The following is a 27937-nucleotide window of genomic DNA, read 5'->3' as shown; positions in this document are numbered from 1 at the left end:
CTCCTCCCCATGAATGCCAATCAAAGGGGTTTGTTTGTGGTCTATCATGTTAAATACTCAGCTTCAAAGAAGCATCAATTATTATTATTTTTAAATGGCTCTGATATGACTCGACCAAGGTCGGAATCAAGCTGCCGACCTTTCAGACTCAGAGGGATGCTCCAAACATTATGCACCGAGTCTGGTTGCTTGTGTTTCGTATTGACAACTCTGCTTTTTAAAATCAGTGTCTGCATGATCCATTCATCATCATCGGCCATGTGTAGCATGTGGTTGCTGGTTAGCATCAGTTCTTGCATGGGCATGGCGGTGCCATTGTAGAGCAGAATTTGCAATTGTTCAAAGTGCCAGCGATCGTTTGCCAATTCTTTACAAGACTGTGGGATCTTTAATGTCCACTAACTGATGCCAGGGGATGGGACACCGAGATTAACATCCATCCGAGGGACGGCACACGCATCGATGTATCATCCTGCCTTTGAAGTTCACTTAAATGGTAGTTCATAGCTGGGTCAACATTCAAACCCAGGCGTAACAGGTCAGAGGCAAGATTGCATGACTCTTGGGCCTAGGCAATCCTGCCAGCCTTGTATAATTTATTGGGTTTCAGCATTTCTGCTCCCATTCGAAGGTTGTTCTGTTTGAACGTCATATTTCGTGTACTAGCATACAAGTCCTTACTTACTCTTGATTTGTACTAGTCAGTTGCCGATGAATTCTCAATGCCATTCATTCCAAGCTGAATGCCTAAATGAACACAGGCAGACAGACAGACAGACAGACACCGAATGGCATGCAAAAAGGTTGTGGTTGTTTTAAACTCGTCGCAATCACAAAAAACTCAACTATTTCATTAATTAATTTATAGTGGTACAATAAATTTGATGACTTGCATGAATCTTCAACCAGGCTTATTGATGCAAAGCCACAAGTATTTGCATTGCTTCTTCAGCCTTGAGGGAATTTCATGTTCTGTCTTCTTCATCCACAGTGGGAGGAAAGAGGAAGCAATGTCGTCCTGTGTTCACTAGCTTGGGACGTATTATTCGTAAACCTTGGCGGACCAAGAATGAAACCGAAGGGACATACAGTAGCGATGATGAAGGTGGGTACAGAATTGTTTCGTGATAATTGCAAAAAAATTTTTTCTCATTTGCACGTTCTATTTGATTGATCAAAAAGCATGCATGTATCATTCTACATGTTACTCTTGTGGCATAGAAAACATGATTGCATTAAATAACATCATTGGCATATGTCATCAGACTATCAAGCAGAAATGTCTGTTTTACACTCGAGGAAACTTTTTTTGGATGCTGCAGAAAGATTGTTGTTTCAGCCAAGACACCTGGTGACATTTGGCAAGCAATATCATAAGAGGCATAATTTTTACCCCCTCCTCTGAAGGTGGACGCTGGACGGAGGATGTGTTTTCACCTCTGTCTCTCTGTCTGTGTGGGTAGCCTGTGTGGGAATGAAATTTGGGGGACATGTTGGGTGTGTGACAAGGATAAATTGATTCGATTTTGGTGAAGATCCGGAGACGAGAATTTTTTCTTTTTTAAGTGATTCTGCACCGTTTGGAGATGGGGCCAAAACTATACTGTGTATATTGCATGATATTTTTTTAAAATATTGTGGACGACTTGTGACAAAACTCGGTGGACGAGTTGGTTCGGTGACGAGGACAAGCCAATTCGATTTTGGGTTCAGCTCCAGATTCAGTTCCGGCCTATCAGTGGGATACAAAATGTGAACTGTTCATCCTGGAAGAAGTATGCGCTGTGCAGAGTGCCGTTCTCGTTTACCGAGAAGTAGAACGATGCAGTTGGCTTTGATTTGCAAAGCAGGAACCAAAAATCATGTTAGTACAGCCTTTATTCCATAAATCTTCAGTATGATGTTGGCAAAATGCCAAGCTACCCTTTCCAAGTTGCATGTGTTTGTTATATTTGATACTTTTTGGCAGAATTTGAAAAATGCTGCCTGAAAAGACAAATAACCACAACATAAAATCATTATTGGTGTGTTGTTTCAGGTATAGATTGGGGCCTTGAAGGAATATATGGGTTCTCACAGGCTTAGATAGATAATCAGATTCAAGACTGTAATGTAGCCATGCAGGCTTGGCTGTAGTTCTTTCTCTCATATGTAGCAGATGGCTGTGGGTTTTCATTATTGCTCGGGACTGCTGCTTTGCATTTGATACAATCGCCCTTGTATATTAGGGCAGGAATTTATTGAATTTGGCCAATGCTGCTGGAAAGTCACGTACTCTTCATTAATAAACAACACCATCGCATCTTTAACGTCAACCAACTAATGCGAGCAGGTGGGTCCCAAGCTTGTTGTCCATTTGAGGGACAGTGCACTTTGTGATTCGACGCCCCATCCCATAGTTCACCAATCCAACAGCCGGGTCGATATTCCAACCTAAAATTATGGCTGTAGCTCTACCGGCATGAGAAAATTCCGCGGATTCGCGGAATTCCGCGAATTTATTCACCCAGGAACGTTCCTGAGTTAAGCACAAATCCGTTGAGAAAAAATAGGGGGTGGTTAAGTCAATTGTTGGGAGTGATTTCACGCCACCGACGATCTTTATAAAAAAAAAAGTATTCCGAGGTCCCTAATACAGATTCCCGGCACTCTGCACTGACGTCATTGCCAGATTCATTAACATAACATTCGGACCACCTCGCCGCATTACTCCTGAAACTGTCACAGCAGCATTAATCGAGCTAGCCTAGAGGCGTGGTGTTCCGAGTGTGCAAGGCCAAGGTCGCTTCTAAAACATGGCCGCATTCAGTTGCCGCAGGCTGTCCCGGGATTGTGATGCTTGTTTGGCTGCACTAATTGACAAGACTTGCAAGAATTCCTGGAAGTGGGAATGGCTGGAGCGTATGCCATGCGGTACGGTGGCTTGTGGGGCTTTCATTCAAAAGATAGCCCTGCCAGGAAAGGCTGTATGCACATGGTGCTCAAAGGAGATTGTTTATGGAGGATGTGGGTACAAGTCATTGGAATCCCATGCGGAGAGCAAGAAGCATCGTGATATTCAGAGAATCCGGGCATCCAATTACAGTCTTCCTGGTAAATATAGCCTTGGGCTTTATACATGTACAGTTATCAGTATACATGCACACAGTAGACATCTATGCTGTCAATGTAGTGTAGTGTGGTGTGGTACACTTTCACTACAGTAATAAATTATGTTAATTGGCAAGCAAGCCACAACTCAGAATTGGGTCAATCTTGTTTACCACCAACAGCACCTGGCAATGACTAATAGTCTGAGGCTTCGTGTAATCACTGTACCGGTCACTGTATTCACTTTCTGAAGCACGTATTATAAATGGTGATTGGCTTTTCTTTTTTTTTACTCTGCATTGGCTTTGGGTTTTGCTTTTTCTCCAGGTGTTTCCTCACCTTCTGCTACCTCTTGCACTGCTGCTTCTACTGCCCCCATCCCCTGTACACCGATGCCTGCTGTACCAATAGGTGACAGGGTATCCAATGCTGAAGCCATGGTCCTTGCCTTCCTCGCACAGCATTCCCTACCATTCAGCCTTGCCCCTGAACTGATAAGCCTGGCCAAAGCACTCAACCTGGATGCAAAGGCCCTTGGTCAGCTCACAATGGACAGGACATCTGCTTCCTACAAGCTTAGGTTTGGACTAGGACATACCGTACATCACCAGTTGATATCAGCACTGCAGAGGGAATACTTCTCTCTGAACATTGATGAGTCAACAAGCACAAACCATCAGAGGGTCTTATGTGTCCTGGCCAGTTACTACAGCCCACTGCATAAGCAGGTCAGAGTGCAGCATCTCGAGTCCCTTGTTGTGATCAAAGTGGACAGTGCCTCGTTGCACCAGGAACTGGTTGACTTGTTGAAGAAGTATGAGCTACCGTGGAAGAACTGCATATCCATTCTCATGGACTCCTGCTCAGTCATGCGGGGATCCAAGTCAGGAGTCGAAGTTCGCATCAGGGAAAACAATGCCCCACACATGTTGGACATAGATGGGGACTCCTGTCACCATGCTCACAATGCGTCCAAGAAGCTGAGCGACCCATTCAACAACTTCGCAGAGCGCATGCTCTCTGACATCTACAATGACTTCAAGTGGTCACCTGACTTAAAGCAGTTCTTGCAGGAAATCTGTGGGCTGATTGGTGTCAGGTATACCATGCCAGAGTGGTATGTCAGTCACAGATGGCTCTCTGTGTATGATGTCAGTGTTGACACTCTGCGGCTGTGGGATGCCTTTGTTGTCTTCTACTTGGCTTCCTCTCTCAAGCTGATTGCACACACTACTTGTCACGGGTTGTGGAGGTCTACCATCGCAGGCACGTATAGTCCGTGAGCTGGACCCCCAAATTTCAGAGATCGGTATCAAACGAGGGGCAAAGCGGCATGTCATTTTTTTGGTAGGTCATAATGTTTATTTCGGAAATCGCTTGCTGGCCCTTCATGCAGGTTCGTTTTTTAGCGATATCCGCTAGGGGGCGCTAGTAGGGTGTAAAAATAACAATTCCTTTTTTTGCGGTATTTTATGTCTATTCATATCCTGCATCCAATGCTCGACTGAGGTGATTTCCTATTATAAAGTCGATAAATCCTTAAATTTAGAGTGGAAATTAACTGCAAATTAATTGAATTTCAAACGTTTAAATGCGATTTTTCTCTTATTTCACTGCATGCAGCTAATATCCGTTTTGTCAAGTTTGTTTTACACCAAAATATATACATCTTTCTAATATTCTTGCTAGTTTGTAAGTAGAAATATTGTCGGAAATTGGAATCTGGCGAGAGTGAGTTGATATTGATATATATAAAAGGATATCTCTCCTGCAAATGACGTTGCGGTACCAAGTGCTTCGATCATTGACGGCATGGCCCTGGTCCATAAGATGAGTGGTGACAACCGAACATTTGCAGAAGTTTCCGAGGAGCTGTTCCAAACTGTCTTGCAGACCTACCCAGGCAGCAAACGCAGAGACGTAGTCTTCGATGTCTATCGGGATTTCTCCATCAAGAATGCAGAACGAGTAAAGCGTGGTTCATCTCAAGGAGTCCTGTTTTCAGTTATCATCCCAACACATACAATAAAGAATTGGAGGTGTTTGTTGGCATGTTCTGCTAGCAAGGAAAACCTTACCCACTTCTTCGCTCAGGACTGGCAGAATAAACAGAACAAACTTACTGGGAAGGAGCTGTTCATGACATAAGGTAGCAAGTGCTTCAGGATTACAGAGGATGGAGTCACATTGGATGTTCAGCAACTTGCTTCAAACCAGGAAGAAGCTGATACGCGGCTATTGTTGCATGCAGCTCATGCCGGGAAATCCAAATTCAAGTCAGTCGTCATAGTGTCAGAAGACACTGATGTCTTGATCTTTTGTCTGGCATTCTGCAGGAGGATACCGTGCAGGCTTTACATGCGCGTCGCTGCAAAGGGCAGGAACAGGATACTTAGCATTGACAAAATGGAAGAAATAATGGGGGATGAAGTTTGTCTGGCCTTGCCTGGTCTACATGCATATACTGGATGCGATACGGTCAGTGCCTTTTCTGGTGTAGGCAAAATCAAAGGCTTCAAGCTGATGTGCAAGGAAAAGGTGTTCCGCGATACTTTCGCAGCTCTAGGCGAAACCTGGTCCCTCACAATTGACATGTTGTCGGCACTGGAGTCATTCACTTGTCGCCTATATGCAGCCAGGACTCCCGAGACGGGCGTGAATGCCCTGAGGTTCAGCATGTGGCGAGTGAAGAAGGGGGGAGTCGAGTCTGGACAACTACCTCCTTGCAAGGACTGCCTGGAACAACATGCACATCGAGCAAACTATCGGTGTGCAGTCTGGCGACGGAGCTTGGAGGCCAATCCTGATGTGCCAGCTCCTGAACCTGGGTATGGCTGGGTCGTTGTAGACGACGGCAATCTGGATGTTCTGTGGATGAGTGGTCCACCTGCACCACAAGTAATACTAGAGTTCATGTCATGCAAATGCCGCCGTGTTTGTGAACTCCCAACCTGCGAATGTATGGTCAATGGCTTGAAGTGCACAGACGAGTGTAGGCTGAAAGACTGTACCAATATGACAGACGACATAGAGGACAACCTTACCGATGGCTATACTTCAGAGGAAGAATCTGACAGTGGGGAAGAATAAGTGCAAAGTTCAGAATCAGACAGCTGTTATCATTGCCTCCCACTATGTTGTATGTAATTACCAATGAAACGTAGTAGTGAACATTGTATTTTCGGGGTACTTGTGGCTAATTACTTATGGCCACAAGTCTACAGTGTCAAAAAAGAGCAAGATCAAGTCTGGTTTAGTCTGTCGTGTGTTCCGAATCATATATTTGGGGCCTGTTACATCCCCCCGTCGGATTCCCCATACTTTCAACTCAATGTTTTTTGCTACCATACATGAAAAATGCATTAACGAAGAAAAGGTATTTATTATGGGCGACTTTAATGCACGAATACCAAACCTCGAACGTTTTAACTCGCAAAACGGTTATTACACAAGAAACCCAGACACGAGATCAAACCAACACGGTCAAATTATTTTCGATTTGTGCAAAGAGCTGAACGTTCAGCCTATAAACCACTTTAATAATAACAATCTTCACTGTGACGGCGGGATGACATTTTGACAACGTAAGATATGGATCTCGCAATTAGACTGGACCTTGTGCTCTGCAGAAAGCATCTCGTTAATAAAATCATTTGAAGTTATTCGAGACGAAAATCTCCCGACTAATCATGCAGTCCATGATAGCTCTTCCGTGACAACTACAATGAACAGCGATCCGTCTTCCGTTACAAAATTTTACCACAAAGTTCTTAAACAGATTTACGACTATTGATTCTTAACAAAAGTAAAATTTTCCATCTTGACTTATAGCATACCGCTCCATGAACACTACTAAATTCAGTTTATATTAATGGACCACTACTATATATCTAAGATGTGTATACTTTCATGCTTTACCCTCTGTATGTGATGGTGGTCAATAAATAATAATAATAATATTGGACAGCGGCAGTATGCTTTAACATATTGTGATGTAGGCGTGACATTTTCTATGCTGACTGCAATCAACGGCACTTTTATTTGGCACAGACTTGCCTCTTCCCATTTCAGTTTGCAAATCGAGAAAATGCCGACGAGTATGGGCTCCAGTCGAACTTCTGCAAAGTCGGTCTCGTTGATTTTAAAGATATTGGAGAATAACGCGTTTGAAGATTGAAAAAGTCGTTCATTATCATCAAATAAATTACATATATAACGTAATTACACTATATTATTGTCATCAAAACACAAATTGATCTTGACAGTTAGATAATATATACATTTTACTTCGCAAACCTGCAAAGAAAAAAAATCGGTTAGTTTGACCCTCAAAGAGTGCCCCCTAGCGGATAACGCCGAAAAACGAACATGGATGATGGGCCAGCAAACATTTTCATGAAATATAGGTTATTTCTCACCAAAAAAGTAAGGTCTCCCTTTGCCCCAAATTTGATACTGAATTTTTGTCTAGCTCACGGACCAGTAGACACAAAAGCCAAGGAGAGAATACGCCAGATCCATGATGTTCTGAAGAGGAAGAATATGACCAAAGATGGCAAGGCACAAAAGGAGCGTATACTGCAGCGAGTCTTCCACAAGAAGAAATTGATGAGACTGATATTGATGTTCTATACAACAGTGTTCCCGCTGCTGAAGCAGTACGTCCTCCTGTTTGAGATGAAGGCTCCACTGATCCACAAGCTCAATGGCCAGCAGGTGGACCTTGTCTGAGAGTTCATGGCCTGCTTTGTCAAACCTGAGAAGCTGCCATCCTCAGGCAAGAGACTTCAGACCCTCGACCTGGATGAGAGAGCCAACCTGCTACAAGTGAAGATGATGTTTCTTGGAGTTGGTGTGTCTGAGATTGTCAACACTGCCCATAGTGGAGATGGAGAAGTGCATGACTTCTTGCAGAGTGTGGAGAAGGCCTATGTGACATGTGGAAAGTACCTCCAGAAGAAAATGCCCCTGCATAATGCTGTCCTCAGAAGTGCCTCAGCAATTGATCCACTCAGCAGAGGGCACACTGTCAGCCAGGAGCAGCTCCTGAAGTTGCCATGCCTGGTGACAAATGTCCTTGCACCAGAGGAATGTGATGCCTTTGAACTGGAGGTTCGGAGTTTCCAGATCGACTCGAGCCTGCCACCAACTTAGGAAGATGAGTCTGCTCGCATAAACGACTGGTGGACCAAGGTCTTTGAAGGTGGAAAGTACCCCCTTCTCTCAAGAATGATGAAGGCTCTGCTGTCCTGCTTCTATGGGCCACAAGTTGAGAGTGCCTTCAATCTCATGGGAGATGTCTTGGATGTCAGATCACACCGACTAAACATGGAGACCTACAGCGCAGTGATAGGTGTCAAGTACAATCTTCGATCATCAGGAAAAACTGCAGTGGAGTACTACAGTAGGACTGACAAACTGCACAGTCCCATAGACCTAGACCTATGCAAGAACATGAGGGAAGCCTACAAAACCTACAAGTCAGAACTGGCAAACAGGAGGGACAAAGAAGAAGAAAGAAGGCAAGACTTTCCCACCAACGTGCAAGCAAGAAAAAGCACAACCTGAACCAAAAGACAAAGAAGTGAACAATGTTCAGTGGTTAGGCGCCTGTCGACATTATCGACTCAAGAACTCAACAACCAGTGGATGCAACAGTGTTACCAATTGTGAACTTATTATGCAAATTTTTAGTGCAACTTGTTATCAATTATTGTCCACTTATTATGCAAACTTATTATGCAACTTGGTATCAATTAATTATTGTCAACTTTGTTTAATTTGCTATAAAGACAATGAAAGAATATTATCCTACAGATTGATTCATGATTTGTACAATGAATTTTGACAACAATTTACATTACAACATTGATTAATAATTTGCAAGATGAATTTCATGTCTTCAATAATTGTCTTCAGTGCTTTAACCCTGTTAACAAGGACGACACTATACACAATCATCTTAAAAGGGACCAGAAAATGCAGTAGAATGCTGGTGAGAACACCTGGAACCTTTAGCGTTCGGGGGCCTGGCCGGTCCCTGAACCCTGGCCTAAATTTTTTTCCGCCTCGGCCTTCGGCCTCAGGCCATCGTTTTTTTCACCTAATTTTTTTTAGACTCACTCTCATGCCTGGCTCTAACATCGAGTGATTGCTGACAAAGCTTGCTGAACCCCCTGCATTTTGTCAGACTGTGTGCGTTGAAACTTATTTCCAAGTCTTTGTGCACTATAATGTTATGTCGGACTAAAGGCAACATAGAACATGGGATAACAACAGATTCATGATCTATTTTCATCATCTCACCAAAAGAGCTCACCTCTTATCAGTTTTCCTTATTGGAGTAATTCCAAAATTTTCTAGTTTGTAATACAAGGGTCTGTCTGCAAAGTAAAGTTAAAAACTTTTTTGAGGCACCCGGTTCACTTCCTGGTGTACACGGCTCACCCCTCAGTGCGTACAGCTCTGGCCATAATTAGCCATGCGAAAACGCTTTGGTTCAACACCCACCTATTCAGATATTGTATACTATATTTTAAAGACAATACTATTTCTTCCACCCTTTGCAGAAATAAATTAGTTATTTCGCTTTATTGTTAATCCTATGACCCTGCTGCATTAACTTGTTGCACCATTGTTTTTTTATTTTTAGCTTACATTATCGATGAAGGAGATATGGAAGCAGATGCATCCATGCTCCTGGATGCTGAGGGGTCTGGACTTCCTGACCATGGTGATCCATCTCTCTGCACCCACCGATCCCATCCACAGTGGCCCCCAGCTCGTCGCCGATTTAAACAGGAGTCTGACCCCGAGTGGTTCCCGGCCCCTGGGGAAGCCCGTCGTGCTGGACTGGGCAGCATCTTTATGGCTGATGGTACTGGTACAGGAAGTGGAGGTGGCGGCGGCACTGGTACTGTTTGTGGTGGTGGTGGTGGCAATGGTAGTGGATTTTGTGGCATGGGAGCAGGTAGTGCTGTTGGAGGAGCAGGAGGAGTGAGTGCGAGCATCATTGGTAGTATCAATGATATTCTTGAAGCAGCTTCACTCGGCCGCCCTCATGCTTGCACCCAGTGTGGCAAGGCATTTGCCTCTGCTAAAGACCTTGGGAGGCATGCTTGGACCCACAGTGGTCTCAAGCGGTACAAGTGTGACTTTTGTGGAAAGGGCTTCACACACTCTGGTACTCTGAAAGTGCATCGGCGTTCACACACGGGAGAGAGACCATTTGTTTGTGGAGAGTGTGGCAAGGCATTTATAACATCGTCTCATCTCAAGCGCCACCGTTTCACGCACTCTGGTGAGTGTACTTGTAAATTTGTGCACGACATCAAGCTCAAAGTGGTACTTTACTTATCCTGAACAAAGTTGTGTTAAATTGCTACATGATTATTGTGAAATATGCTGTTTGTGGTTTATTATACAAAATAAGTAGTTCAAGACAACGAGCTGATACACAGATCTCCTCGTACCACCCAAAAGGTGGGGGATCTAGAGTATTACGAAAGCTAAATCTTGAAGTGTATTTGAAATATCACATACACAAGACAAGTTACTGGGATGGTTGCCATGGCAACATAATTCGGCCAATCACAGCCATGATCTAATCCGGTTGAGATAATGTCATGAATAGATATCTGGTTTAATAAAAATTTCATTAATAGATATCTGATTTAATAATAATTTCATTAATAGATATCTGGTTTAATAATAATTTCATTAATAGATATCTGGTTTAATAATAATTTCATTAATAGATATCTGGTTGTCATGAATATATATAAATGTCGAACAGTTTTTGAAATATTGCGTACACAAAAGTACATGGACAGATGATTGGTCGGTCGGATGGAGCTTTTTTTCATGTCCCCTGTCTCTGACCTCTGCCGGAGGGGCAGGGGACAAAAATCTTAATCGAGCAATGCGTGCTGATACGATTGATATGTTTGTGTCCTGTGTGTGATTTATACACAAGCTCCACCATGAGTCATAAATCGGTTTAAAATACAAATAAAATAGGTTGATTGCTTGTTGAAAGATGAGGAGGTTCAACAAAGCAAGAATGAGGTTGAGAAGTTGCAGACAAGGGACATACTGACAAACAACAACATCGCTGATAAGGCTTCACTTCAGGCAGAGAAAGGGGCAGACTTTCTTTTTTCTTTACAGGAGCGAGGCTCATGGAAGAGCAGGGTAGAACTGATAATGAGACAACCATCAGAGGCAATGAACAAAACGGGAAAAGAGGAGAGAGGGAGGAAGAGAGGAAACACTGAAACGAGCAAGTAACATGGTTGGGTTAGAAAAGGTTAATGTGGGTAATAAAGATCACTAGCAGGGTACCTGTTTCCTATGGGCTTGTGGATCTCACCTCAATGAGCAATTCTTACCTCTGCCACTGAAGGTAGGGAGAGGTTATGTTTTCATTCCCATCTGTCTGTCTAGGAACAGGATATCTCAAAAAGTTGTGGACAGGTTGGGTGTGTGACGATGACAAAATGAATAGATTTTGGTGAAGTTCTGGATCTGGATCTGGATCGGATACTGGAATTTTTAAAGTAATTCTTCATCGATGAGAGACAGGGCCAAAAACGATAAATAGCACGAAATCTCAAAAGGTTGGGGATGGATTTGGACGAAACTTGGACAGGTTGGGTGTGTGACGAGGAAGAATCGATTTGATTTTGCTGGAGATCCAGATCCGATAATTTGTTTTTTCAATTTTTGAAGTAATTCTTCACCAGTGAGAGATAGGGCAAGAATGGAATAATTATCATAATACCATTCCTTTTGTGCTGCAAAGGCTCATAGGGCTGCTGAGGCACAGTTTCATTGGCAATGAGTACAGTCCTGGGCAGGTCGCAACTACGATGCAAGTTATCCCAAATGGCCATTACCCCAGTACACTGGTACTCATTTTGCCGACCTCGGAAGGACGACAGGCTGAGTCAACCCCACCTGGTGTTAATTCGACGGTTAAAACAGGGGCTCGAACTCAGTATCCAAAGGTCTCAAGCCAGCTACCTTAACCACTATGCCAACACTAGGCTTCCAAGAATGATAAATAGCATGATAACTGAAAAAGTTGTGGACGGATTCAGACGAAACTTGGTCTGAGTTGGGTAGGTGACAAGAACAAGCCAATTCGATTTTGGGGGTCTATCAGTGGGACACATAATGTAAACTGTTCAGCCTGGCAGAGGTATCCCCTCTCCCGAATGTCGTTCTAGTTTGGAGTGCTTATTGGTAGAAACAGAAATTCAACGTGAAGTGGTGATGTGGACCGTATGTTTACCTTGTAGCCATAGCACTCCCCTCAGAAGAACTATCGTTGGTGATTAAAAACATACATGTCGTGCGTAGCATGATACTTGTGAAATACAAATCAACAATAGTTGCCTTGTAAACAGCAAATTGGTAATTTCTAAAATTTGACCAATCAAGTGATTTACATGATTGAATGTTGTGCACAACAAATGTGGTTGATACATTTTCTAATTGCTGCTGAATAGGTGTTTTTACGTGTTTTGGATGGCATTGACCTCAACCTTTGACTAATTTTGACCAGATTTTATACACATACACTACACATGTATACAAATGTGCTGTGTATGTTTCAATCTGATATATTGAAAAATTCCTGAGGTTTGGCAATCATAAAATCACACAAATGTCCCATTTGATTATAATGGAGTGAAATTGTTGTCATGGACACCGTTTTCTCGATGCCACGTGGGACTTTTCGCAATGCTACAAATCAAGATGAGCAGAACATGAAAACAAAACAAAACAATTATTTGATTGTATTTTGCGTCCTCCGCCTGGTACTGAGGCGGTTTACCATTGGAGGGCACCTTTTGCTTTTTGGCTGTTGACACAAGTGTTACTGCAGAATCCCCTCAGAGAGAAGGTCTCATCGGGTCCATAAGGTCTTTGGGCTAATGGGGTCTACAGGCTATTAGGTGTTATCAGGGTGTAAAGGTTTAAAGCGTATAAAATATCTAAAATGGATGAAAGGGGTCGAAAAGGTACAAGGTATCAAAGATATGTTCCAATCTATATTAACGTGTGTGTGTGTCCTCCATAACTCCAAAGCCATGGAATCCATCAGCCTGAAACTTTGCATGCATACTAAGAAAATGCCAAGGAGGTGCAAGAGTGAAAATTGGGTGTTTGGGTTAATTAAAACACCCCTTTTGAAGATAATTAACGGCCTTATTTAATTATATCCTTCATCAGGCGATCCTCGGCCACCTTGCTCTATCTGGGATCTTAAGGTGTTTCACGGGTTACCTCGCAGGGGTCTGAAGCTGCCATGTTTTTTGGCCTGCTCAACCATGCCTTGACTTGGAACAGGCCGCAACTATTTCTTAACGATAAAGTTTTTTTTTTTCACTTTCCTCACTCATATTATCGAATGCCTGTCCATCATAGATATGAATTGCTTGGTACATTGCACTGCTTATAAACGCCCGAAGACGCCAGTGTTTATGGCTTTGTTTCATAGCCGCCCATGTCATAACCTTAAAAACTAAAAAAGAATTACAAAATTTAAGCTCCGTATTTGAACTTTGAACTAACAGCAGCAGTTCAGATACTAAAAAAGTGTTCATTTGTCTAATTCGGACATAATTTGAACATTTGAACATCGCTATCGCTTGCCAACCATTTCATTGGAGTTCTTGCTTTGAGTGCTTAAGCCACTTGCTGAGTGCTCTACAAGGGATGGCGGAACAGTTCCTGTCTCAATCGGGATGTACAGTCGGCAGTTGCTACAAGGGAGAGCGTGTTCTGATGATGCATTTTTGCTATAGTGCGGATTTAATACAACAACAACCACACCATATCATTCTGAGCAAATCGTTCACTCACTGCGGATGCTTTAGCCACGTCGCGTCATTCTAAGCGAGTGGTTCGTGCTCCGTCATTCTGAACGAGTTGTTCGTGATGAGAATGATCCCAATTGCATGAGAAGTTCCAAGGTGCAGAAGGAGATGGATAATGTTTTGAAATGTTACAAGAAGATCTATGAACAGAAAATGAAGACAGCCACTGAAGTCTCCATTATGAAGTTCTTCAAAAAAAAATCGTAGGCGAATCAGCCTTCATTTCATCTTCTGAGCCTTCAACTTCAATTTGACAGCCTGCCACACCTGAATTAGGCTACCACAAGCAATAGATACTGTATTCAACCCCAATCATGACAACACTTAATAAAAAGGAATTAATTTTAATGTTTTTAATATTGTCGCGGATTCGCGCCCGCCGGCGTGCGAACGGCCACGTAACTCGAATCGCGGCACGTCGCCCACCGGACGGACAATCCAGTCGTGACCCTCTCGGACTAACGCCGGGAACCAGTCACGGGTGGACCTTTCGGTCTCACCGCGATCGAGCCAATCGGCCCCCGCGTGGGATAGGGTTGCTCGCCAAATTCGACCTACCTAAGTACCCACACGGAGGGTAGACCGGGCGATCGCACCTCGCCGCAGGTCGACTTCGGACACGGGCCACTTAAGCGACCCGTTCCGTACTATCGGGATAACCGAGCGGTGTTATTCGTCGGCCTCGACGGTTCGATTAATTATCGGGCGTCTTAGCCCATGACCAACCCTTTACGTGAAGTAAGATGAGGATTCAATGAAAGAAATGACGAAGCGAAGCGGGAAAACAGTTCAATAATAAGCACATTTATTTCGCGATGAACGGAAAGCACACATATACAATTCCACCAAAAGCACATAGAAAAGAAGAAGACAAAAAGCAAATGCAACAATGCAGATCTAATACCGACTACGCGAGCACACGGCAACACTTATACAATTTTACTTCACAGACGGCGCCGACAACACATATTCCCAAAGCAAAAGAAAAGAGAACCACCCTCCAGGATGAGGGGGTAGGCGGGCCTGGGGCCGAGACCGTGTCGGGCCTACCCGTCTGATGATGAGACGCGGAGCGGCGGTGGTGCCTCAACTCCGCGGGCCTCGCGGACAGTGTCTGGTAGGGGGTGGGAAGGGGGCCCCCTTTTGTCGCACTATCTCAGCGCGGGGGGAAACAGGAGGGGGTTGCTGATGCTCGGGAAAAGGAGAATTTCACAAAATCGCGGGTCCCGCGACGAGCGTCTCCACCACGACCTCGGTCGCGCCGCCGGCCTTTTCCTCCGCAGTTCCTCTAATCCGACGCGAGCACCCCCTCAACCGCCTTCGCCGCCGCCGCCTCTCCACAGCTCCGTCCTCTTCACTCCGACTCCGCGAACTCCCAACTGCACTCTTCCTCCTGCGAACTGAACTGCTTCTCAACTTCCACTGGACTCTTCCTCCGCTTCCAACTCAACTCTTCCTCCTGCGAACTCAACTCGTCTCAACTTCCACTGGACTCTGGACTCGACTGACGAACGCAGTCGTTTTTATAAGCCCCGTGGCTTCGCTCTCTCATCTTTGACCCTCTGCCTCCGACCTTTCACCTCTCTTGCTGGCTCCCCATTGGCCCGAGGAAAAGTGGGCGTGAATGCTTTTTGATCCATGAATTTGCATATAGCGACCGCCCTCCAACGCCCTGGAGGCGGGGCCAAATCGCCCCTCGCTCACCGATTGGACGGAACAAAAGTGGGCGTGAGTCGTTTTTGATCCGTTTTTCTGCGGAAAGTCCACGATGCTTTTGAACACGCTGCTCGGTGCGCGCTCTACACGAGTCCAGCATCGGTGCCCACGAGTGGCGCGAGATGACGGTGATGCGATGGTGGCGAGTTGTGACGGTAAAGGTCGTGGCGGTTGTGGTGAAGCGGCGTTGTGGTTGGTGGTTGTTGTTGTGATGGCTGTTGAGACGTGGTTGGTGGTGGTAATAATGGCGGTTGGTCCAAAATAAAGATAGTAAAAGAAAAACGGCTATCCTGAAGAGTCGCAGCCTTCATGAATGACATTTATTCCCTCTAGACAACGGGTTTGGGCCTAACTACACATATACTTACCGAGATATCTCACCTAAGGGACCTGAATGGTGGTTTGCGAATTTGGTCAACCACAACAATATTATGTTTTATTTACGCATTGTTTACTGCTTTTTTGCCCCTCCTTGCTCCCCAACCCTACTCGCTCCTCCACTCCCTCCTCGCTCCCCCCTGCTTCCTTGCTCCCCCATCCCTCCTCGCTCCTCTCTTTTTCATCGCTCCCCCACTCCTCCTGCTACCCCCTGCTTCCTCGCTTCCCCACCCCTCCTCGGTTTCCCTACCCCCTCGCTCCTCCACCCCTCTCTCTCCCCCCTCTTTTTCTCCCCGCCGACCCCCCCCACCCCCACCACCACCTTAGTATACCCATGCTCCAGACAGTGGTTATGTCTGGATGGACCCTCCACTCACACTGCCTTAACTTGCCCTCCCTTCACGCTGTCTTCCCTTGACTTATTTGGACGGTGGTTATGTCTGGATGGTATTTATCTCCAGACATGTCTGGGCGGGAGTTTGTCTCCAGACGTATCCCAGTGGTGTTTGTCTCTGGACTGTGTTTATCTCCGCACATGTCCGGTTGGTGTTTGTCTCTGGGCAGTATTTATAGAATGACGAGTAGGAAATGGATTTCAGACATTATTTTGTTGACATGTTCACTGTTATTCTATGCAGAAGCATTTTCATGAGACAGTATGAATAGTAATTAACGCTCCACCACATGCCTACCTTTCCTTCCTCTCATCTCTCGCTGCCTTCCCTTCCCCCTCCACCTTCTCACTCTTCCCCCCTCCCCCTCTCTCTCTCTCCCCTTTTTTTCTCCCCCCTCCTAGTATTCCCGTCAGCAAAACGATGGGTGGTATTTGCTAGTTACCCTCGCCGAAGGATTCTGAGAGGGTATTGCATTTGGGTCCATTTGTTATTACGAAATCTAAAGATTTCATAAGTATATTGATGACTTCCGTTTCTGTTTGTTACTGACGAAATCAAAAGATTTCGTAAGTATATTGATGACTTCCGTTTCTGTTTGTAACTTAAGAAATCTAAAGATTTCGTAAGTATATTGATGACTTCCGTTTCTGTTTGTTTGTTTGTTTGTTTGTTTGTTTGTTTGTAGGCACGATAACTCGAGAACGGAAGAAGCTACCAATGTCAAATTACACCACATGATTCAGGAGGGTGATGGCTAGTGCTGATTAGATTTTTGTCAAAATCGGTCAAAGGTCAAGGTCACAGTGAGGTCAAATGTTTGATTTTTGATGGTTTGGTACAGATAACTCAAGAACGGAAGAAGCTACCAATGTCAAATTACACCACGTGATTCAGGAGGGTGATGGCCAGTGCTGATTAGATTTTGGTCAAAATCGGTCAAAGGTCAAGGTCACAGTGAGGTCAAACATCCAAAAAATGATAACTCGAGAACGGAAGAGGCCACCAATGTCAAATTACACCACGTGATTCAGGAGGGTGATGGCTAGCGCTGATTAGATTTTGGTCAAAATCGGTCAAAGGTCAAGGTCACAGTGAGGTCAAACATCCAAAACATTCGATTTTTGATGGTTTGGTACAGAATCATCGTAGAAACTTCTGGTTTGCGTCGCTACCTTCTCTTGAGACAGCTTTTATGAGACAACGTCAGAGGTTAAGTTGACGATTTCGTAAGTACCAGTGTATGACTGCTTGTTTGTGACTTACGAAATCTAAAGATTTCGAAAGTATATTGATGCCTTCCGTTTCTGTTTGTTTGTTTGTTACTTACGAAATCTAAAGATTTCGTAAGTATATTGATGCCTTCCGTTTCTGTTTGTTTGTTATCTTGCCAAAACAAAGTTTTTTCAAGATATGTTAGTCAGCTTGTATAGTTTTTTTTTTTGTTTGTTTGTTTGTTTGTCTGTAATCACGTATAAAAAATTCTGCAGAGCACAGTTATCATCGGAAATTTTTGTAACTTCGCATATCAGAGGCCTATAGAGGTCCCTTTCAGTGCACAAAATTTTGAAGGTCAAGGTCAAAGGTCAAGGTCACTTTGGCGCAAATCAGGGGAGTCGACGAAACCCTGATTTTTTGAGTAATTTTGATCGGATCGTCTTCAAACTTCATGGGAATATAGTTCATGGTCTGGCGCTCAGCTGATTAATTTTTGGTTGTGATTGGCCCTGACCTTCATGGTTAGCGCCTGAGGTCAAACATATTTGACCCCAAGGTCAAATTTTCAAGTTTTAGGAACCATATCGTGTAGTACCTCAAATTAAACACCTCGATGAGTGCTTTCTAGATATGTCAAGCTTGAGACATTATGACATCATTTGGTGACGTTATAAGGAAAAAGCATATTTTTCATGGTTACTCTGTAGAACGATTCTCATCGGAATCTCTTGTAGGCAGATATTCCTCAAGGAGTCGCTCCTGGTGGATAGCAGCTCTGTTCACCTCAGTGTGACCTTAAAGAAGTCACACGTGGTCACCTTTTGGCAAGATACGGGTCACCCTGCGGGTGACATTGGTTTTTATTTGTTTGTTTGTTTGTTGTTTGTTTGTTTGTTTGTAGGCATGATAACTCGAGAACGGAAGAAGCTACCAATGTCAAATTACACAACGTGATTCGGGAGGGTGATGGCTAGTGCTGATTAGATTTTGGTCAAAATCGGTCAAAGGTCAAGGTCAAGGTGAGGTCAAATATTCGATTTTTGATGGTTTGGTACAGATAACTCGAACGGAAGAAGCCACCAAAGTCAAATTACATCCCGTGATTCAGGAGCGTGATGGCGAGCGCTGATTAGATTTTGGTCAAAATCGGTCAAAGGTCAAGGTCACAGTGAGGTCAAACATCCAAAAAATGACAACTTGAGAACGGAAGAAGCTTCCAATGTCAAATTAAACCACGTGATTCAGGAGGGTGGTGGCTAGTGCTGATTAGATTTTGGTCAAAATCGGTCAAAGGTCAAGGTCACAGTGAGGTCAAATATTCGATTTTTGATGGTTTGGAACAGATAACTCGAGAACGGAAGAAGCTACCAATGTCAAATTACACCACGTGATTCAGGAGGGTGATGGCTCGTGCTGATTAGATTTTGGTCAAAATTGGTCAAAGGTCAAGGTCACAGTGAGGTCAAACATAATTCCGTAAATTCATGTGGAGAAATGGAGTATTTTTGCTTCGCTCGACGTTACGAGTTCGTTTTAACTTCAATTTTAATTTTGTCTTCGGTTTTTGCGATCGCTTAGGACGCTTAAAACTCGGTTGTCGAAATTCTGGTAAAAATCGGATGTTTTGGAGACGTTTTAAGATTGTATAAAAAATATTTCAATCGACGAGTCATGGGTCGTCCCATGATGGAGTGTGCTCGAGCAGACGCGTCGAAGAGTCACGTTAAGGTTTTCCGTGTGCGCTGACGGTGTTTTTGATAAAGATGGTGTTTAAAAGTCATTTTTTTATCCGAATAAAGGTTATCGTCGCATGCCTGACTTGCTGAGCCATCAGATTATGTAAAGATTGTTGGTGGATGGCCAAATATTATGGTTTTGTGACTTTGATAAAATAATATTGAATAATTGCATGGAGAAATGGAGATTTTTTCTTCGCTCGACATTACAAATTCGTTTTAACTTCGATTTTAATTTTGTCTTCGGTTTTTGCGATCGCTTAGGACGCTTAAAACTCGGTTGTCGAAATTCTGGTAAAAATCGGATGTTTTGGAGACGTTTTAAGAATGTATAAAAAATATTTCACTCGACGCGTCACGGGTCGTCACGTGGTGCAGTGCGCTCGAGCAGACGCGTCGTTGAGTCACGTAAAAGTTTTCCGTGTGCGCGCTGACGGTGTTTTTGATAAAGATAGTGTTTAAAAGTCATTTTTTATCCCAATAAAGGTTATCGTCGCATGCCTGACTCGCTGAGCCGTCGGATTATGTAAAGATTGTTGGTGGATGGCCGAATATTACGGTTTTATGACTTTGATAAAATAATTGCGTGGAGAAATGGAGATTTTTTGCTTCGGTCGACATTACGATTTTTGATGGTTTGGTACAGAAACATCTTAGAAACTTCTGGTTTGCGTCGCTACCTTCTCGAGAGACAGCTTTTATTAGACAAGGTCAGAGGTCAAGTTGACGATTTCGTCAGTACCAGTCTATGACTGCTTGTTTGTTACTTACGAAATCTCAAGATTTCGTAAATATATTGATGCCTTCCGTTTCTGTTTGTTTGTTTGTTTGTTTGTTTGTAGGCACGATAACTCGAGAACGGAAGAATCTACCAATGTCAAATTACACCACGTGATTCAGGAGGGTGATGGCTAGTGCTGATTTGATTTTGGTCAAAATCTGTCAAAGGTCAAGGTCACAGTGAGGTCAAATATTTGACTTTTGATGGTTTGGTACAGATAACTCAAGAACAGAAGAAGCTACCAATGTCAAATTACACTACGTGATTCAGAAAGGTGATGGCTAGTGCTGATTAGATTTTGGTCAAAATCGGTCAAAGGTCAAGGTCACAGTGCGGTCAAACATCCAAAACATTCGATTTTTGATGGTTTGGTACAGAATCATCGTAGAAACTTCTGGTTTGCATCGCTACCTTCTCCCGAGACAGCTTTTATTAGACAAGGTCAGAGGTCAAGTTGACGATTTCGTTCAGTACCAGTCTCTGACTGCTTGTTTGTTTGTTTGTTTGTTTGTTTGTAGGCACGATAACTCGAGAACGGAAGAAGCTACCAATGTCAAATTGCACCACGTGATTCAGGAGGGTGATGGCTAGCGCTGATTAGATTTTGGTCAAAATCGGTCAAAGGTCAAGGTCACAGTGAGGTCAAACATAATTCTGTAAATTCACGTGGAGAAATGGAGTATTTTTGCTTCGTTCGACGTTATGATTTTTGATGGCTTGATTCTGAATCATCGTCGAAACTTCTGGTTTGCGTCGTTACCTTCTCCAGAGACAGCTTTTATTAGACAAGGTCAGAGGTCAAGTTGACGATTTCATAAGTACCAGTCTATGACTGCTTGTTTGTTTGTTCGCACAGAACTTTCGTGTTTTTCTTCACAACCGCTTGTTGAACTGAGACGAAATTTTCATCATTTGTGCGACTCCTCACGTGGAAGGTTTTAATGATATCTGGATGACCCATGAACCCTTTGGGTTCCCGTTGTGACAGCGGTTGATGAAAAAAATCATTTCAAGAAAAAAAAAAGAAGATAGCTCCTGCAAACTATACAGCTGAGGTTGTTTGCATTGATCAAATTCTCCCGAAGAGTACTTGACTGAATCGGGAATTGATTTTTTAATCATTTTTTTTCGTTGCCCGATTTGAACGAAACTTGATACTGCACACCGCAGGTGAATGGTGAATAAGGTGGCCCTAACATTTTTGCGCTATCTTGTTTTAGCTGTATTTCGGGAACATATATAGATGCATACATACATGATGAGAGTTTTAGCAATATACTAGAGTAAACTAGATGACCCATGAACCCACTGGGTTCCCGTTGTAACAGCGGTTGACAAAAAAAATCATTTCAAAAAAGAAGAAAGATGTCATAGGTCATGTGGTATGGCAGCCATATTAGAAAAACAGAAAAACTTTGGACCTCTATCTGAAACCGCACCAAGGAAAATTTTTTTACTTGTCACATAGCAAGTACTCATGGGGAATGAGTGTGATTTTTTTTTTGTGACATCATAGATGCCCTCGTTATTGCGTCATAATTGCATATGTATAGTGCCACATCCAATCAGTTTGAACATTTTTGAGGATCATCTAAGGATAAAATGGTGCACAGAAAAAAAAAATTCATGACATCATTGGTTCTGTGATTTGGCAGCCATATTGTTTAAAAAAAAAATAAGCCTTTAAAAATCCACTCTGAGTGGCTGAACAGATCGAGGCGAAACTTGACACATGACTGCTTGTCCATGAGGAACAAAACGTTCACACATACGATGTCCTTGGTCACATGGTTTGGCAGCCATATTGGATTTACCAGCAAACCTATAAGAATTCACTCAAAGGAAGTACTGGCGAGGGTTTGCAACCTCTGATAGCTCTTGTTCTTGTTTGAAATACTTCATGGAAAACCAAAGTGGGTACCTAATGAGAATAGTGGAAAACTCTGAAAAATTGGTGTCGATCAGCCCAAGCGTCTCGGAGTAGTTACCGGACAAACAAACATACATACGAACACCGCTCTGTTTTATATGTAAGATTACTTGCACAATACCACTGACAAGAGTGGTAGGCGCTATATACAGAATATGTTAATACTCAACTCCTCCAAGTGTTGACGTTTCTTGCTGGAATCCTGGCTCCAATATTTGCCATTTTTGAAGGATTTTCTCTTCTGTAACGACTGGTATTTTTCAACCCCAGAAGTTTAACTTTTGTAAAACAAATGGAAACAAGTCATGCACAAAAATAGTGTGCCAAAACCAAACCAAACCCTTTTAAAAATTCCACAATACATTCATTTTTATTCTGAATTACATAAAACTTTGCATACAACGATAAAGTGCTCAACACACGAACAATATGTGTGACATTCTGTATAACACAGGTGTACCAACTATCAGAGCCGTAACTTCTAAAACTTTAGTTTGTCACTCGGTCGATTGCATGCTCCATATGTCCACACCTGTGCAAAATACAAATTTAAACATGAGGGGTGAAGTTGTTGATTACATGCTGACATTCGTGAAATGGAATGGATCTAACTTTCTCCATGATTGCTTGTTTCAGCTCATCAATGCTTTTAGGGTTATCCTTGTACACCATGTTTTTGAGATATCCCCAAGGATAAATGTCTAATGGGCTCAGATCAGGGTAACTTCGCTGTGGTCTGAAGCCGCCATGTGTTTTTGTCCTGCTCAACTATGCCTTGACTTGGAACAGGGCACAATGATTTCTTAACGATAGTTTTTTTTTTTCCCCACTTTCCTCACTCATATTAACGAATGCCTGTTCATCATAGCTACGAATCGCTGTATACATCGCTTTTGTAAGTACTGTTGTGGGCCGGGGGTCGGGTGAGAAGACCACCAGCGGGGGGAAAGCTATCTCGGGTTCCCACAAGACTCCCCGGAATTGCAGGCCGTCACACACGGATAATTCCGTGATGCGGCGGGTCGCTAACCGACCGTGAACACCAATAACTCAACCATGTGACTAAGGGTTCTCCATCTCGTTTATCCGGTTACCTAAAAAATAATCACGTGATCTAATTACCGGGGGACACGCCCTCGGATCACCTTGTCAGAACCGGATCATTTACTGGATCATATGCAGCCGAGTGACACTGCCAATGACGTACCAGCTAAAAGGAATGGATCGTTGGGAATAAAGTCCCGGCGAGGTGAGGATATGGACCATGCTGGATCAATGAAAAAAAAGACAAAAACGACCTGGGAACATTTCTCCTCATAATTTATTAACAGGCAGGCGAGGAAAGATATGTGGCACAGTGAATGTAGTTTAATGTTGTGTTTAAGCAAAGATAGGAAGAAAAGTGTGGTGCGACAATAATACAAGCAACTTACTAAAGCAGACACAGAGCAGAGTTATCCCGATGTAATTCTTCCACACTCTTAACTTAAACAAGGACAGGTGCCATCACGCATACACGCACACACACACACACACACACACACACACACACACACACACACACACACACACACACATACATACACACACACACACTCACACACACACATACACACACATACATACACAAACATACACACATACATACATACATACATACACACACACATGCATACACATACATACACATACACACACATACATACACACACACACATACATACACACACACACACACACACACACACACACACACACACACACACACACACACACACACACACACACACACACACATACACACACACATACAGACACATACACACACACACACACACACACATACACACACATACACACACACCTACACATACACACACCTACACATACACACACCTACACATACACACACATACACACACACACACACACACCGATGAAGAAGAGTTAATGAGAAGAAAGAGGAGAGGAGATGAGGCTAACAGTCTCTCAATACCTTACACGATTGACCGACCGTACCACCAATACGTTTTGGGGGGAATGCTCTGCTGGGCAATACCTCACTGACAGCTGGCTTGTCGTCTCTCAATTCAGGGTACTTCGTGCAACTAAGCGTCGATCCAGAGAATGGGGCATGACCATCAGGCGTGAAGGAAGGACCTTGGGCGGAGTCAGAAGCCAGTGGGTGGAGAAAGGCGGAGTGAAAAGTGAGTGGGCGGAGTTGCAGACAGGATCAGGCAGGTGGGTGGATGGGTGGAGTCAGCGGCAAGTCGGTGAAGAAGGGCATAGTCAGCAACGAGCTGGTGAAGGAAGGCGGAGTCAACAGGCGAATGGGTGGATTGTCGATCCCAGGCTAGACAGAGAGCAGGACGAGCCGACAGGAACCAGGAGCGATGAGCAGGGACGGAAAACCACCAGCAGACAGAGAGCGCTCGAACGGCCCCGAGACCCGTCCTTTAATAGACCCTGTGGTGCGGGACAGGACGACGACCCGAAGCGATGTGTCATCACCCGAATCGGGCGCTCTGGTTGGGTCCCGGCCAGCACACGGCCCAGCTGTGATGGCCGGAAGCAGCTCCACTTTACATCCGGCAAGATGATTCCAAGCTGTGGAATCGTCTGGGTCCTAACACCGTGAAACGAATCGCCCTGCACCGAACTCCCGCCCAGCCCATTCTCCGGCGATCAGCGGTCAGCACCGGTCAATGCGCTGCCTGCCCGTAAGCCATGCGGCCCGAGCCTTACAGCACGCCTCTACCTGGCAACAGCCTCACCGGGCGGAGAGGCGAGAAGTTGTCTGCCGTCCGCGGGAGACACCCACGGCCGCAGTGTTCTGCGAAGACCGGCGGTAAGATGATATGGTAAACCCCTGCACAGACCCGAACGAGATGTGTGCCATTCGTGTCCTGCTCTGTGTACGATAATAAATTACCCCGGGGCTGCGTGTGGATCCTCCGCCATTGAGCATGCGGTCAGTTATCAAAAGCGGTGGTGTGCGCGGTGCCATTCTTGATCTGTGTCAGGAATTGAAGGAAAAGATTGGATAAAAATTATTAGTTGGAGATTTGGGTTGAAAAGAGTGCGCCGTGTGCGTACTGTACGGCGTTGGCATTTGGTGTGTTGTTTTTCTATGGTTGGCCTTTGCAAGGACCCATTCTTACAGCGAATGGTGCGGCCGCAGTTTCCTACAGGTGGCTGTCCGAGGGCAGTGCCTGCTGGCCTTTGCGAGGACCCCTTCTTACAGTGAAGGGCACGGCCGTGGCTTTTACAGGTGGGTGTCCGAGTGTCTCTCATCGAAATATTATTTCGGTTTTGAGGATCGGATATCGTCCGGACCAAACAAGTGTCGAAATCGGGAGTGAAATTTGATAATTTAAAGAAATAATGAGATAATTTAAAGAAATAACGGGCTGTGTTTGACTCTGGACGCGTCGGAGCTGTGTTTGACTCCGGACGTGTTGGGGCTGTGTTTGTCCCTGGACGCATCAGAGCTGTGTTTGTCCCCAGACGCGTCGGGGCTGTGCTTATCCCCAGACACGTCGGGGCTGTTTTTGACTCCGGACGCGTCGGGGCTGTTTTTGACTCCGGACGCGTCGGGGCTATGTTTGTCTCCGGACGCGTCGGGGCTGTGTTTGTCTCCGGACGCGTCGGGGCTGTGTTTGTCTCCGGACGCGTCGGGGCTGTGTTTGTCTCCGGACGCGTCGGGGCTGTGTTTGTCTCCGGACGCGTCGGGGCTGTGTTTGTCTCCGGACGCGTCGGGGCTGTGTTTGTCTCCGGACGCGTTGGGCTGTATTTGCCTCCGGACGTGTCGCGGCTGTGTTTATCCCCGGACACGTCGGGGCTGTTTTTGATTCCGGACGCGTCGGGGCTGTGTTTATCTCCAGACGCTTCGTGGCTGTGTTTGTCTCCGGACGCGTCAGGGCTGTGTTTGTCTCCAGACGCGTCGGGGCTGTGTTTGTCTCCGGACGCGTCGGGGCTGTGTTTGTCTCCGGACGCGTCGGGGCTGTGTTTGTCTCCAGACGCTTCGTGGCTGTGTTTGTCTCCGGACGCGTCAGGGCTGTGCTTGTCTCCGGACGCGTCGGGGCTGTGCTTGTCTCCGGACGCGTCGGGGCTGTGTTTGTCTCCGGACGCGTCGGGGCTGTGTTTGTCACCAGACGCGTCGGGCTGTGTTTGCCTCCGGACGCGTCGGGGCGGTGTTTGTCTCCGGACACGATCGGGGCTGTTTTTGATTCCGGACGCGTCGGGGCTGTGTTTATCTCCGGACGCTTCGTGGCTGTGTTTGTCACCAGACGCGTCGGGCTGTGTTTGCCTCCGGACGCGTCGGGGCGGTGTTTGTCTCCGGACACGATCGGGGTGGTGTTTGTGTCCGGACGCGCCGGGGTGGTGTTTGTCTCCGGACGCGTCAGGGTGGTGTTTGTCTCCGGACGCGTCGGGACGGTGTTTGTCTCCGGATGCGTCGGGGCGGTGTTTGTCTCCGGATGCGTCCAAGCGCTGTTTGTCTCCTGACGCGTCCGGGCGGTGGTTGTCTCCTGACGTGTCCGGGCGGTGGTTGTCTCCTGACGCGTCCGGGCGGTGTTTGTCTCCTGACGCGTCCGGGCGGTGTTTGTCTCCTGACGTGTCCGGGCGGTGTTTGTCTCCTGACGCGTCCGGGCGGTGTTTGTCTCCTGACGCGTCCGGGCGGTGTTTGTCTCCTGACGCGTCCGGGCGGTGTTTGTCTCCTGACGCGTCCGGGCGGTGTTTGTCTCCTGACGCGTCCGGGCGGTGTTTGTCTCCTGACGCGTCCGGGCGGTGTTTGTCTCCTGTCGCGTCCGGGCGGTGTCTGTCTCCGGACACGTCCGGGCGGTGTTGGTCTCCGGACAGCTTGGCTCCGGATGCGTCCCATTGGTATTTATGTCCTGACGGGAGTTTTTCTCTGGGCGTGTCCGGGCGGTGTTTGTCTCCGGACGCGTCCGGGCAGTGTTTGTCTCCGGACACGTCCGGGCGGTGTTTGTCTCTGGACAGCTTGGCTCTGGATGCCTCCCATCGGTATTTATGTCCTGACAGGAGTTTTTCTCCGGACGCGTCCGGGCGGTGTTTGTCTCCGGACACGTCCGGGCGGTGTTTGTCTCTGGACAGCTTGGCTCCGGATACTCCCATCGGTATTTATGTCCGGACGGGAGTTTTTCTCCGGGCGTGTCTGGGCGGTGTTTGTGTCTGGGCCGTGCTTATAGTTTGACCGGGAGAAAATGGATTTCAGACATTTTGTTTCCATCTTCACTGTTCTTTGCAGAATCATTTTGATGAGACAGTGTGAATCTTAATTAATGCTGCACTGCACATCTTCCTTCTCTTCTTCTCACCTCCCTTGCTCCCCCTTCCTCCTCTCTCCTTTCCCCTCCACCTCTTCACTCCCCCCCCTCTCTCTGTCTTCCCCCTCCCCTTTAGTCTTCCCGTCAGCGAAGCAATGGGTGGTATTTGCTTCTCTATAATTACGTGTGTTTGTGTTTGTGTGTCTCCTCTATAACTTCAATACCATGAAACAAAGCAGCCTTAAACCTTGCATGCATACTAAGGGTACTGCATGAGTGAAAATTGGGTGTTTGGGTTCATTAAATCCCCCTTTTGAAGATGATTAACAGCTTCATTTGATATACCTTTATCAAAGTGTCATCCTTGGTCAGCCCTGCATCAGCCAGCTGCTGGGATCTTAAATCGGCATTTTGTTTGGCCGATTCAAGCATGCCTTTCTTTGGAAACACGATCATTCTCACGGACAAATTACAGCATATAATCAAAATATATCTGATTTGAAAATCGGATCTGATGGGCTA

The 27937-nt window shown here is 45.3% G+C and overlaps 1 protein-coding gene across 6 annotated transcripts in view; it reads left to right on the top strand.

Moving 5' to 3' along the window:
- Positions 1-27937, top strand: part of LOC147016671 (uncharacterized) — a 151142-nt gene that overhangs the window by 68049 nt on the left and 55156 nt on the right. For 5 of the 6 annotated variants that reach the window (XM_085845569.1, XM_085845566.1, XM_085845568.1 and 2 more), the window contains 3 exons: positions 992-1105; positions 9743-10390; positions 25309-25398. In XM_085845569.1, coding sequence (XP_085701695.1) covers positions 992-1105; positions 9743-10390; positions 25309-25398 — 852 coding nt within the window. The remainder of the gene's footprint in view (positions 1-991; positions 1106-9742; positions 10391-25308; positions 25399-27937) is intronic. The other variant, XM_085845567.1, reaches the window with a different exon arrangement.

This window comes from Eptatretus burgeri, chromosome 11, assembly GCF_056783735.1.
Source record: "Eptatretus burgeri isolate ZD-2024b chromosome 11, Ebu_testis_v1, whole genome shotgun sequence".
Lineage (NCBI taxonomy): Eukaryota > Metazoa > Chordata > Myxini > Myxiniformes > Myxinidae > Eptatretus > Eptatretus burgeri.
The sequence above is the reverse complement of the archived record's forward strand: the minus strand, read 5'-3'. Positions and strand labels throughout refer to the sequence as shown.